At 45.8% G+C, this 14,519-nt stretch overlaps 1 protein-coding gene across 2 annotated transcripts in view; it reads right to left on the minus strand.

Moving 5' to 3' along the window:
- Positions 1 to 14,519, minus strand: part of LOC146192359 (uncharacterized) — a 212,719-nt gene that overhangs the window by 29,320 nt on the left and 168,880 nt on the right. For both annotated transcript variants that reach the window (XM_084602466.1, XM_084602467.1), the window contains exon 2: positions 7,977 to 8,245. In XM_084602466.1, coding sequence (XP_084458592.1) covers positions 7,977 to 8,245 — 269 coding nt within the window. The remainder of the gene's footprint in view (positions 1 to 7,976; positions 8,246 to 14,519) is intronic.

Below are 14,519 nucleotides of genomic sequence, written 5' to 3' on the forward strand. Positions count from 1 at the left end.
ACACTAGCCCCTGATCCACCGCAGTAGGGTTTAAGGATGTATAATAACTGCGACGAAAATAAAATTTTGGTAATTAGAGGGAAATGGAATATCTGACCCTTGAATGGGAAACCCGACAACGCTACGACCGGGCCATCGAGGTATTTCATTCGACTTGGTGGAAGGAGTCCTTTTGTGTCTTGAGGTGAATATAAATTAAAATAAAAATGAAAGTGTCCATGTTCACAAGATGACATGCAAAAGGACCCCCCGCACCCCACCCAGCTCGCCTTCATCAAATTTTTAATTTATTTTCTGAGCGTTAGATTGGTTTCCAATCGCTTCTTACACTAAAACATCACCTTCTCCTGTTATCTCACACAAGCATGGACGCGAGCGCCCAGGCCAATCACGTCGGCTGTTAGTGTCTGCTTCTCTAGGCACCAAGTAAAGAACTGATCCAGTCCGTCAAGGCCGGCTTCAATTCTTGCTTATTCATCGATATTCCTTTTTTAATGTAGGCCCTATAAGCTTGCCTCTGCTCTTAGGCATCTTTCCCTACATGATTGTTTATGCACACATGGTTTGTTTAGAGCTATGATATGGTTAAAATCTAGCATAGTGTGTGCTTTATTTACAATTATAAACAGAATCTGGTTTCATGATTCGCAGAGTAGATTCACCTTTGCAGTACTTAATATTACTTCAGTAGTTACAACGAAGTGTCTAAAGGTACGTCCCACGTACCCATTCGAATCTCGTAAAGATACGGTGGACGTCGATATACAAACTCATGGCTATATGCACGTCGAACGCGTATGTCCGCATTCCGCTTGATACAGCCGCGACTCTCGATGAGGTGCTACGAAGAGTTCATCCATTCTAACATGGATCATGTTCTTCCCTCAGGATTGTGTACTGCAAACATCGCTTGTCGCGCACATAGCTGCAGACGATGTGACGTACTGCACCAGCTCCACCAGCGGGCATTGAGATACGCAGATTCACCAGCAGCTTTCGCTTCGCACTAAACTATCACCTCGATCCGCATGCCTGTAATGCAAGCGAGCTATTCCTAGCATTTACGCTGTCTTACGTCCTGCATCGACCTCCGAAGATCGAGCGCCGGCACAACAGACACACCTCGCCGTGCAGAACAGTCGGCTGTCCAAAGAATGTATATACGCTGTATGTGAAATGGCATTATGCTCGTTTCTGACATGCAGACAGAGGAAACAGGATGTTCCTAGCTAAATTGTTCGTTTAAATTCTACCTCAGAGCCGTGGCAAAATATATATCAAATCTACTAGAGGCCTACGCTGCCACTGCGGCGAGCTGCACGTTGACTCCCCGAGGCGAAGACCTGCTGCACCGCAATACATAAATGCACAACCAAAAAGCCGGAAGCGCGAATGATCCAAATTCCCTACGAACAGCAATGTTCTTTGGTATTTAGGGGAAGACTAGACAAGGGCTCAGCCTGAATATTTTTCTCGTCGTTGAAGTTTACGTACATGTAGTTTAAACCCCCGCATGCTCGAGGTTAGCGTGACCCGACTGAACGGCCGCGCAGCTTTGAAATGAGCGGGAGATATGCATGCGTCGCCGGACTTGGGTACACGGTAAAAAATATGCGCTGCACATTTCGTTGCAGAAGCTGACTCTTGGAATTTTACAGAGTGTACCATGCAAGTGATCGTTGCTACAACTTTGTATAGAACAGCGCGAAAAAAGCGACAAGGACGAAGAAAGACAATAAGACGAGCACTGACTTTCAACTGACAAGTTTACTGCATGCCTGCATCCATATATATGAACACGTTCAAACAATAAAAGAAAGAAGAACAAATAAACAATACCCTTGAAAACGTAAGATATGCAAGAGAAACATGTGTCATCCAAAATTTCACAACGCATCATTTTCTCGTGTTCATAAATCTTACTGCACGTTCCGATAACGTGCCCAAGCTTCTGTTTTAAAATTGTTGCTACAACCACGCATCTATGTTCTCACTGCTGATCTATCCCGAGGCGCATAAATGTTCAACCGTGGACGTATCAATGATCGAAGAGAGGACTGATTTTCATAATATTGGGCGCGAAATCGATAGCTACCAGTGCTCAGTGTTAGAGAATTCTGCCTTTACCATGCACAATTCAGTGTTTCAGGTGTGGTCAGTAGCTATAAGTTTGAACAGTTCGCCTTTCAAGTCAGCGGCGCCAGGCGATGGACCGCCGGAGCGATTTTCCACACTCCACCGCTGTCTTGTTAAACAGCCTACCCACCCGGCGTTTGACATTGAGCTGCTTTTTGTGGACCCCGTAATTGAAAGTAACGCCTTCAAAAATGCGTTAAATGTTCAAAAATGTATTCTCTTTAACAGTTTCACTCCAGGCTCTCAAAGCAGGCGGACGTTGATAAAACAGTTGAGCACTCCAGTCGAAACCAAACACTCGCGCCTCTTTAGAGATCTGTAGAATCGCCTTCCGTTTTTAAATTTATTGGAATAGGTTACTTTCCGATCGCTGGGACAGAGTCGACACTCATGACAGTGCTGTTACATGAGTAAAGACCACACCAGACCAAGACCTTATCGCATGTAACTTAGCTAACCAAGGTATACCTTACAGCGTTGTGTTGATTTTTATGGTGCATAAGCGACTAATGCTGCCATGCACCAAGAACAAGGTTTAATGTGTTTATTTTGTGTGTAATGACTAAAATGTTCTTTAGGATGTAGCTTGTTTAGGAACATTTTAGGAAACAAAAAATGCAGGGAATTTGCACGTGTCTCCTAGGATCATGCTGGGGTGGAAAGGGATCTGTTGCAAAATTGTGCAAAATGTTTTCCTCCTTTTTTCTCGAGTCTAGCGCACGTGTAAGTAAGATATGGTTTATTATTAGTTCATCTCCACACTCCTTGCATATTGATTTGTCCTCTTTCATAAGTATGAAGCTGTGTGTCAGGCGTGGATGTGTCGTTAGTGAAAATGACCTAAAATGTCCTCCATGTTGTGTTTTTGATGACTGCATGATTTCCATTCCTCGATGACTGGTTTGACAAAGTGTAGTTTGTTGTTTATATCAATGTTTCAAGAATCCTGCCACTTCACTCTCACTTTTCTTTGTACAATCTTCTTGGTATCTCCATGCAGCATATTCACCCTCTGTAATTTGCATTGCGACAAGATAAACTGGTTATATCTTTTCATCACCTTTCAAGACAGCTGTCCCAATTTCATAAAGCGTAGGGTTTCTGATGACAGGAACTCCTTGGAAGTCATAGAAATAAATGAGATCCACAATCATGTGCTATTTAAGGTATGCATATACTGTCAACCGCTCAGTGGAATGGTGTCATCACGCATTTAGAAGAGGTCTTGTGGTAACAACAACCATTGTCTGAGGTGGTCCTTTAATGGGCGTTGAAGTGCCATGTAACTGCAGGCACTGACAGAACTCTTGATCATGTTATGAGATGATGCTACCCTTGCATGCATACAGGTATACATTTCAGAATGTGCAGTACACCACTTGACAATGTGCCACCAGTTTATGTGAAAATGTATTTTTCTTGCATACTAACCAGTATGATTACTAGATGGACCCTGTGCACAAGCCAAATGTCACGAGGCCACACGACATGGCGGGAGCTGTTAACTCAAGCTTACAAAGTTATATTTGAAATATGTTCCGGGACGTTTCAGCTCCGAGTAAGAAAGGTTACTCCTAGGCCATGGAGGCAAGTGTTTACAGTTTGGTTAACGCTAGGCTTACATATGTCTATGCCAGGCTGTCTATCACATAACAGGGCAGCCTACGACCGTATGCTAATGAGTATGTCTGAGATAACAGAGACATGAATTAGGAATTAATAATGAAGTTTGTAGCAAAGAGCATGTAAATTAACAGGAATCCACAATGGGATCAGCAGACATGAGCCATTAACGCTGGCACAACATACCCTTACAGGTGGAGATTAGGAGTCTCCCTAATTTTTTGTCTGCTCAAGGCTTGTCATTTTCTTCGTTCTTCCAGATGAGGAAGATGTGAAAAAGATAGCATCGAGAATGCCAGTGACCATCGTTAACAAGGATGTTGATCCCAACAGCGTAACCAGAAATTTCTGAAAAGATGGGTGACTAGTAATGCTGGCAACAGTTGAAGCTAAGTGGAAAGGCATGCAATTGAAATGCAACGTATGCAGAGACATGTCGCGAGATGTCCGGTATGTGGAGTGCGATATCTGTCTCTGTTAGTTTCATCAAGTGATTGGCCAAAGCAGATAGGGCTTGTGGTTTTGTGATAAGTGCAGTGTAGTAGCATAGATGCAACCTTGCCCATTAACAATTGCAGTGTAGTAAGTGCATTGTTTTGTTTTTGTAAGATGTTCATGGTTTCCATCAAAATATTATAAGAAATTTCTTCCTAGAGAATGCTTGCTGAAATGTGAATATAATGTGCAATAAAACTAGTCTTTTCTCGCTATTTACTTTTCCTTGTATACATTAGTTCTGTTAATGAAACCACAGGCTAAAAGGAAATGTAATGGCATGCATTTTTTATTTGACCCTGTTGTGCAGGCTCAGTAGTTAAGAGTGCTTGGCTGCTGAACCCATGGATGCAGATTTGATTCCAGCCACTGCAAGGGCATTTCAATAGAGGCAAAACAATTGACTGTCATGCACCGTGCGGTGTCAGTGCATGTAAAAGAACCCCAGGTGGTCGAAATTATACCGGAGCCCTCAAATAATGTGTTCCTCACTGCCATAGTTGTTTTGAGATGCTAAACCGGATATTGTATATCACATCGTACTCTGAATAAGATGCTATTCATGGTCAGTTAATCACACAAAATGACCAATTTTTTTCTACATGGTACAGGAGCTATAATACAATTTTATTTTAGCCTTCATGAAGAATATCACACTGGCTCCACGTGGCCTTCTGTTGACCCTTGATAGGTATCACAATCACACACCCGAGTATGTATTTGTCTAAGGACACCTGTGCATGCATGGAGGGGACCGTTGCTTTCCATCTGTCAGAACTGAAATGCATGATCGACATCATTCCTGTAATTCAACTGCCTGCTATTTGAACGGTCCAGCATTGATACAAGCTTCAAAGAACTTCAATTAGCAAATTAATCCAAGCAGGAAACCAGCCAAGAACTGCTTCGGTTTCATCTTCAATAACTGATTGAGAACTAAAATTAGCTACATGTTGCACAGCATAGATGAGAGGCTACAAAATATAACAAAACAGCACATCCTAACTGTGGCATGTAGGGTTTCAAATCCTAAAGTGACACATGTAGCTATGAAGAATACTGCAGTGAAGAACTCCAGACTAATTTGACTGCCTGGACTTTGTACTTTGCGTTGACATCTTGCAGGAAACGAATGCATTTGCATATCACCTGCACCAAAGTGCGACTGCCATCACTCGCTAAACATCACGACCTTGGGGCAAGTAGCCGAACGCGCCGCTGAGATGTCGCAGCGTGTACGTATGCTATACATGTCAATCTTTCCAGCATTAAAGCTGTCACATGCATTGTAGATATTCATGCTCAGATTTGGACAGACAAGTTTAAAAGTGTACCATTTGTGTTTGTCTAGCATGAAAAACAAAGAAACTAAGGAAAAACGAAAAACAAAAATGAACATAATATATTGAAACAGCACTAGTGATTATCACATAAAGCATAATCGTTCCTTTATTAATGATAACGTGGCCTTCAACAATAGTAGAAAGCCTGAACATTTAGGAAGGTGCTGTGCCAGGCAGCTATTTTACAGAAGCCTGAACCATTTCACCTGTTGTAGTGCGCAACTGGGCGGTGTGGACTGGACACTTATTTTCTGTCCACTACAACATGCGAAAACTGTATCATGTGCATTTCCATTTTCCGAGGTTTGGGCTCTGTAGTGCAGTCTGATAACAAATTGTCGATGACTTATTTTCGTCTGACTGTTACACAACGCGTGTGAGCAAATTCTCACGACGCTCTCTTTACGCGACGTTCTTGGACACCACTGCACCTAATAAACACTAACATGCACGTTGAACATCGCCGATCATAAACTGACACACTGATGTCCGTCCGGACATCGGGGCACTCATCACAGCACTCTCGCATTCTCACACAGCACTTTCGGAGGGCGTAATCTGGACGTCACAGCATCTCACGGTAAGCACAACCATACCTCCAGTTGTGCAACAAACACGAATGACGCGATGCTTGGGCTAGAGACACGCCGGCGGTACCCAGCTTTTTCAGCGCTTTTTCAGAACTTACAGCGCCAAACCTCAATACGAGCAGCAGCGATGCGTTACGTGACGCATCTCATCCCAGATGTAAGTATGGAAACTTTGAAGAATCAAAACTACATAAGGACATGAGGACCGTCGTACATGATAACGAGGACCAAATGAGCGGGCGTGCGGACCGCGAGCTGGCCGTCAACACCGCGATTACATGCGCTTGCTCTCTGGCCGTGCTTGCCAGCCGGTCGCGATCCTACTCACGTAAATCTATCGTCATGCGATCACGTAGTCTATCACCCATTATTCTTTGCAGTTTCGCATTTCACGCATGCAGTACAGTCGAACGCGATTTGAAGGTTATCGCGCGAGCGTCGACTGGGAACATGAACAGCGCCATGGCCCAGAATTTTCTGCCGAAGCTCTCGACGTGGGGAGGTATCAGGCCAGCTTCCCTCACTATTTTTGCTATTCCTTCAGCAGCCGTCACTCCCTGTTGGGCTATCAGTTTCTTTTTTTTTTTTTTTGGTTCTGCGAACAGGTAGTGATCGTAGTGCGCACGACGCATTCTTTGGTATTATCTGAAATTGGACACTTTATCGCAATAAATGAAAAGCTTAAAATAGAAAGAAAGGGCGGTGAGTTTTTCACAGGGGTGAATGTTGTTTGGAACAGCGAACGAGGGAGAGAAGAGGGCGAAATCATGACTTCTCCTGTTCCAAACCCGGCCGCCAAGTGCCTGGAGTGCTAGACCGGTCGACGCTAGCGTGATAACCTTCAAATCGTGCTCGACTACATACTTCTTGCTCCTCGCACACCTCGTCCCAACTTCGATTTGGCTACATATGGCTATCGCTACCAAGTTGTTGTTACAACCACTCATCCGGGGATCTCGGATCCGTCCGGCTTTCCCGACGTACCCCGAAGAAAAACGCATCGTGTCCGTCAGACGTGAACACCTGATCGGGTCCGTCCGCTGTACCTCTGAAAAATATTTCCCGGATCTGTCCGACGAATCCCGAAGCAAAAGGTACCGGGTCCGTCGGACGTACCTTTACGACCATTGATCGGGTCCGTCCGACGTACCTTTAGCCACAGCCTAGCTACAAACGCAAATATTATTTTTTTTTGGGAATAGCGTGGCGAATACGCCCGTCTTTGACGAGACCATTCAGATATTCTTGCTTATTTTAGGCGTAAATGTCCACTTCTGCTTTCTTCGCTACGATGGTCACACAGCTTCCTATCGGAGATAATTGGCCGTTAATAATTATTGTGTGCCAAAGGTGCTTATGCTAGTACTACAGCAAGGAACCACTCTATGGCAATCTTTAGTTCTTATGACCTTCCAAGAGAATCTGTTTGACATACCTGCACAGCTTTCTGTACCGATAGTCGTAATGAACAATAACATTGTTCGTCCCTTCGAGATGGGCGCAAATAATTTTTAGATACGAACAAGACGAGTCAGATATATGTGATCCCCGAACTGTCAATCAAAGCAGAGATTTCGACTGCATTATAGCGTGCAACGTCTCCTAGAGATTACCACAAGATGAGGCAGTTGTAGTATTGAAGTATAGAGCCTGCATGTTCGTGGTCACCTTTTTTTCCCGATGATATCGCCTACAGTAGTCGAGCTAAGCTATTTCACTCCTGCCGTTTACGCGTATTAGCCGCTCTTTTGCGCGCGTCAGAGGTGGGCGGGTTTGCTGTATTAATTACCTGCGGCTGCGGCGGCGGCGGTACCTTGGTGGTCGACGGCCGGATGCTGCTCGTGCTGGTCTTGGCGGCGGCGCTGGTGGCAGAGGGCTTCCCTTCGGAGGCCGGCGTGAACACGATCACGGTGCCGTCAACGGTGGTGCGGAAGTTGAGGAACCCGCGCACGGTGACCGTGGGCAACGCCGTGTGCGCCTGCTGCGTCAGCGCCTCCGCACGGCCGCCCTTGTAGACGGGGCCGGCGGCCTCCTCGCACAGCACGATGCCCGCTCCTCCTGCGCATGCGTTACCCGCCTCAAGATCAGCCTCGGCACAGTATATATGCAAAACAAGAGGCAGATCCACTGAATACGAGTAGTGAAATACATCTATATTAGCTTCTTTTACCAAAGCTCGGACGAAGCCAAATTGGGACTAAACTTCAATCGGCACGGAGGGCGAACAGTTGTTGCCTTATATACGATATATGACTTCACTATGAATCGTAAAGTACAATTTAAGTACAATTAACTAATTAACTAATTAACAATATCATACACAGGCCCACAATCAGTCTAGTACAATTATACTCTACGTAAGCTATGCAATGATGTAACACTTGAGGCTCATATACTCGGCATAAGCAACAACGCCTCTGCGGACACATTCTGTACACACATTCCTTACACGCTTTATGTACACGAAACGCATGACCCAAAATGTAGTAAAAGAAAAAAAAATCCCTAAGAGCGGAACGGATCGGAACCCAGGAATTTCTGGCGTGAAGCAAGCACGGAACCTATAGAAGCAGATCACCCCACGTGTTTAAATCTGTCGCTCTCTCGCCCTGTGCATTGCATATATCGTCATCCACTTCCATCCGTGCGCAATGGAACCTCACACTCCGCGATCCCATCACCCCACTTAAAGCGCACTTACAGAGAGAGACGATGGACTTGACCACTCCATTGGCCAGTTCGAGGGAACCACCCCAAACATTGATGTCCGCAATTTGAAAATCCTGACCACGCACATTCAAAACCCGTTTGGCCCTCTCCCAAAATACATTTGACCCACCTCGAAAATTTCGGTACCACCGCCTCCCCAATCTACCGCCACGAATTCGGCTATGCCGCATGACCCGTTCCCAACTGGTAGTGCTTGTAGACACTTGGCCTCGTCACGTGGCCTCATGACTTCACACACACCTAGGCGACTAACCAGGGCTCGCCGATGTCGCCTGCCAACTCAGCAATGCCACATGGTCTCTGATCTCACGCGCCCCAGTTGGTCGACAGGCTGATGACGTCATACTGTCTCGTGACCCTGTCTACCAGTAAATGTTCAGACATGACGACCCTTTCGAAATGCCAGAGCATGGACCAACATAACCAAGTCACATGGTCCAGTGAGGTCACACGCGCCGACAAATCAGTGCTAAGACGTGTCATTTGCCTCAGCAAATGCAATTCGATGATAAAATTTCTTAACTCTTCGACAGGATGGCAATGTCACGTCGCGTCGTACCATTGAACACCTCAACGACTTTCAGCAATCACGTAGCTTGGCATAGTGGCCAGGGCCCGGATTCCGAGTTGGCGTCGTTATCGGAAGTGTCGCTATCTCACGTGACCTCGAGTCATAGGATTGGCGAAAACGATGGAACAGGAAGTGGTGGAAGTCAAACAATCATATGGATACGGTGTTTTCAACAATCAGATAACTCGAGGTCAGAGACATAGCAACCCTTTCAATACTTGAAATACGGCCCCAGATTGTTTAGTTGGTCACTGGTAGCTTAAGAGATTGATGACACAATGTCATGCGATCTCTCTATACCAGTCACAGAGTTTTATGACACGCCGAAATGTTCTCCGAATATGGACTGTAACCCTATCGCACCAAACGAACCAATGAAATATCCTAAGTTGTCGGTTGTTTCTACCAGAAACCTAATCTGACGCCAACTGTCAGAGTTTATGTTCTCAGCTTTCTCTTCATATTCAGGTCGTCTACTCTCCACGAGTCTAAGCCTTCGCATGCTTACCCTCGATGCTTTATGAGAAACAGGCTGTGTATTTACACACAATGCTTCGTGAACAAAATCATACCGGGGAAAATGGTGCAGTCACGCGCTCCTGAGGCAGCTTACATTAATCGGACGACGGTAATACGTCCATAAACATATAATCTGCGACATGAACTCAAAGAACAATTAGTTTGGTTTAAGTGCTTTAATGTCCCAAAGCAACTGAGAGCCGCCGTAGTGGAAGGCGTCAGATAATTTTGGAAACCTGGGGATCTTTAACATGCACGGACACCACAACGCACACGGGCGCCTTACTTTTCGGGTTCATCGAAAAGCGACCGCCATGGTCGAGATTCGATCTCGCTGCCTTCGATACAGCAGTCGAGTTTCCAAACCACTGCACCCCCCCCCCCCCCCGGCGGGCAATGAACAATTAGATAGCTTCCTCTGACGCCAAATGGTATAGATAGTGCAGAAGATGCGTAAAAAAGGTACATAAGATTACGTAGGTATAACAAGTCCAGGAGCGGCGAAACATGAATTACCAAGAAACAAACGGTAAAAATACGATTTTTCTTCTTCTCATTCTTTGCCTGCTGTGTATGCAATGTTTTCTCCTTGCAGGACCATAAAGCAAACACACCACAGCAATCGTGCAGTGTTCCCATGGCAACCAGCAAGCCCTAATATTCATTACTCCGTCATCGCTCAAGTTTCAGGAAAACCGACTGTGTATTGCTATGATCGACTCGCATCACTCATAAGTTCACTTTAATCTTCCGTCGGAACCTTTCGACACCATTGGTGTCATACCGCACGTCCTCCCGTGTACGCAGTAGAACTCATTTCTACATCGCCGCGCAAGCATTCTCTCCACGTTCAGGTGCACAGAGCACGCTGAGATAACTGTCGAAAATGCCGAGAGCCACATTGGGAGTAATTGCAGCTATTAAACGCCCGTGTCTGCCAGCCGGCCTTAGCGCAGTTTCTAGCTTCGTATCTTGCACCAGTACCTGCAAAGTGCGATGTTATTCAGAGAGGTAATTCACGACAAGAGTTTACGCAGCAATTATTCCTATACACCAAACAGTAGGTAGAAATGATCGCATTCATAAAACCGGCGCGGAGCGCACACACAAAAAAATATGGTGCGGCAACGTTTTAAATTGGGCTAAGGAATGTTTTCGCTAGGTAAGAATACAACAATGGCAAAGAACGCATGCACCCGTTTGAAAACAAAGCCAGACACAATTTACGTACGGCCGTGCGTGTTTCTCGTTCTGTGCTTACGCATGCACACGTGCGCACGTGTGCGTGCGTGCGCATGTGTGCGTGCGTGTGTGTGTGCTTGTGTGCGTGTATGTGCTTGTATGTATGCGTGTGTGCGTGCGTGCGTGCGCGCGCAATTTCTTGCAGGTTACGAAAAAGGAAACACGATTCGTAGGTGTTTCCCTCATAGACGAGTAGAACCGTTTCTTCGTAAAAGGAGACTAGGACTGACAAAGAGGCAGTAAACAAGTGAATGAGGTAGCATAAGCCGATCATGGGCAAAACCACGCACGGCGCCAGCGTAAGCCTAAGACGCCCAACACTGTATCGCCGGATAAAAGAAAGATATTCATGTGAGTGGACAGAACGACCTCCGAGCAGGAAGCGACCCTGCCGCTATCGTTCGAACCATTTAGTGATGCGCATTGTTCACTGAACATACCTGTGTGCGTGCTAAACTAAAACAATTAGGTGTACGAGTTCGGAAAATGGTGCGTGCGGCATAGAGTGACTTCAAGGACGTGCAGAATGCCACAATATGGCAGTGAGTACTATAAATGGCTGCAGAACTGGGACGGGGTGAAAAGCGCAATGCCGCGTCCTGCGCGAACACGAGAACAGCGTCAGGCTAAACGAGCACAGACACTCAAGTAAAGGGTGTGCCCTGCCAGTTAGCTCTCAAGAGCGCGGGACCCATAGTGAAACGTACAGCACGCGACGCTCTGCTCAGTGCAAACAATGGTATCATGATTCAGGAGGAGAGAGCCTTAATGAGCATGGGGTAGTAAGAAGTGAGGCGAGGAGTGGAACATAGAGACTACAACGTACGCAGAGCTTCTTCTGCATCGTTAAACTCTTTGGACCGCGGCCGGTAGGGCGAGCGTGGTTAAAGCGAAGTTCCTTGCCCCTTCTCATCTCCACTTAGCTAGCGAGCCTGCAAAAGCATGATAACTCCTGGACCTTTTTCATTCCTCTAAGCCTGGCGGGAGAACGTCAAGATCGTGTAGAGGGCATTCTGCGGGCCAGAGAAAAATGCAGTTTTAGTTTTTTAGACCAGAGCCAGCTCCCTGTCTAGTTCGATGTTCGGTTTCGAAAAATCTGCGCGTTGCAGAATTCCGGCATGCAAGGATGTTCGAAGACACGCTGTGAGATAACGTTTGAACTTGGCTTCGACATTAGACAAAAGTGAAGAGACAACTACGCTTTTTGAGGAAAAAAAAACAAAAAAAAAAAACAGGACTATATTACCCTCGATTACATGGTACGTCCGAAAAGGACGGGGTACAAAGAGCTCTTGGCTTGTGTAGCCGACTTAAAACGCTTGGCAGCCGTCTTCCTCCTTTCCCTGTTACTGTCGGCGTTCACCTCTTCAGCTCCGACAGCACTGCGCCGGCGCCGCGGCCTTACAATTTATGAGCGCGGCTGTTTACAGAGCGGTATTGGTGAGTAGCCTTCGTGGAAAGCGCTCCCGTTGCTCCCCACGACCGGGAAAGCCCTTTTCGTGTTCGAGGCTCCCTGTCGGCTTCGCCTTTTCTCAGAAGGTCGCTGTTGGCTGCGAAGGCGGAGACCTGCAGCCGTTACATGTGTCTGTGTTCGGTGTTTCCGTCTGGTTCACAACACATGCTACGTCGACTTTGGTTTTGCGAACTAATGCGCCTCTACTGGCGATCTTTTGGCAATCGCGACTGTGAACCGGCACCGCGATGAAGCAGCAGATCAGTTTGGAAGCGCATGCGTAAGCGAAGGCTGTCTCAAGGCAGGCTTTATCTTCAGGTCTCACGCGTACAGACAAAAACGGCCCTTTTGTGCGCTGTAAGGCAGATGTATACAGGTGACACTACTTTGATAGCACTTTGACAGACAGCGACAGATTCTACAGGCTTTTAGGAAACTTTTCATACTTAAAACCACGAAATAAACATAAGCTATTTCAAAGTGCAGAAGAAAAACCACGACGACAAATATCGCATTACAGCAGGTATTCAGTTTCCAAGATGATACATGCGAAACTAAGACATATCTTGTTTAAGTAGACGATGCGCAGGGGCAATGCGTAGTGATTAGCGAATGCCCGGCCAAGTAACTAGCTTTGGCACATATCTCCTCGGCCACTATTAGTTTGACAGCATAAAAAAATTCATCCAAGAAGATTACGTGAAAATTGTTGCATTCTGGAGACAGTGACACATAGAAAATAATTATACCTTTCCTAAACGCTAGATACAAACTTAAAAATACAAATGCTCGCAAGCGCCTCAAAGCTGCCCTTGAAGTCCCATTTACTTTATGTGTTATCCAACGCCTGAATGCTGCAACATTCAGTTTTATACTTTCCCATTACATCTTGTATTTCGGTTTGATTTCAGCTCCAGCAAAATTTTGTAGGTGAATATATGTATAAATTAACAGCAAAGCCCTCTGCGCTGGTAGTGAAAGACAGGATAGGTCTCACTGATCACAGGCAGCAGGAGAAAGCAGCTGTATCTCTCAGCAAGGATAAACTTCCACGCTAAGAACAGCATGAATGCATAAATCGGATTCGGCCGCGTAAAGCTTCCAGACTGCCTGAGAAATAAGAATGAATCAAAATGAACTGAATAGTGCTGCCTAGTCATGAAATAATTCTTAGAAGTGAAGTTAAAAATTACTCTTTGGTTAAAGGAATTAATGTCTCTTCACCAGACAGAAACGCAAGGATTCCGTTTCTTTCAATATTATTGAAATAAAACATTGCATTCCACTCTTGAGCAAAGTAGAGTTCTGGGCTAGTTGGTAATACATGATAAGTGGGAAGCTTAGCGCTCGTCCTGTGTGCCTCTCTTGTCCTTGTCTGTTCCGCGCTAAGCCTCCCACTTATCGTTCCACTCTGTCCATGAGATTACGCACAAAACGTTCGTGAAGGTTTATATGGCAGATTTTTTCAATGTTCAATTATGTGTTTCCTAGACACTGACACTGTTGTAAAAGCAAGCGCCCTAACTTCTCACTTTCATCCTCCGGTCTTATTTCTTTTCCTCTCAGCTCTTGTGGCGCATGCCCCATGCGACAACACTTTCCTTAACCAGCTCGTTACGCCATGCTTTCGGGTGAGGACATGAGATAGCTGATAGTGTACGTGCGTATGCATCCATGTATGTTTGGCTTGGTCTATAGGTTTGAACCCCCCAAAGCGACTCAGGCTATGAGAGACGCCGTAGTGGAGGACTCTGGAAATTTCGGCCACCTGGGGTTTAACGTGCACTGACATCGCTCAGCACACGGGCGCTTTGCTT

This window comes from Amblyomma maculatum, chromosome 4 (assembly GCF_055883805.1).
Source record: "Amblyomma maculatum isolate TAMU_Amacu chromosome 4, ASM5588380v1, whole genome shotgun sequence".
NCBI classification, from domain to species: domain Eukaryota; kingdom Metazoa; phylum Arthropoda; class Arachnida; order Ixodida; family Ixodidae; genus Amblyomma; species Amblyomma maculatum.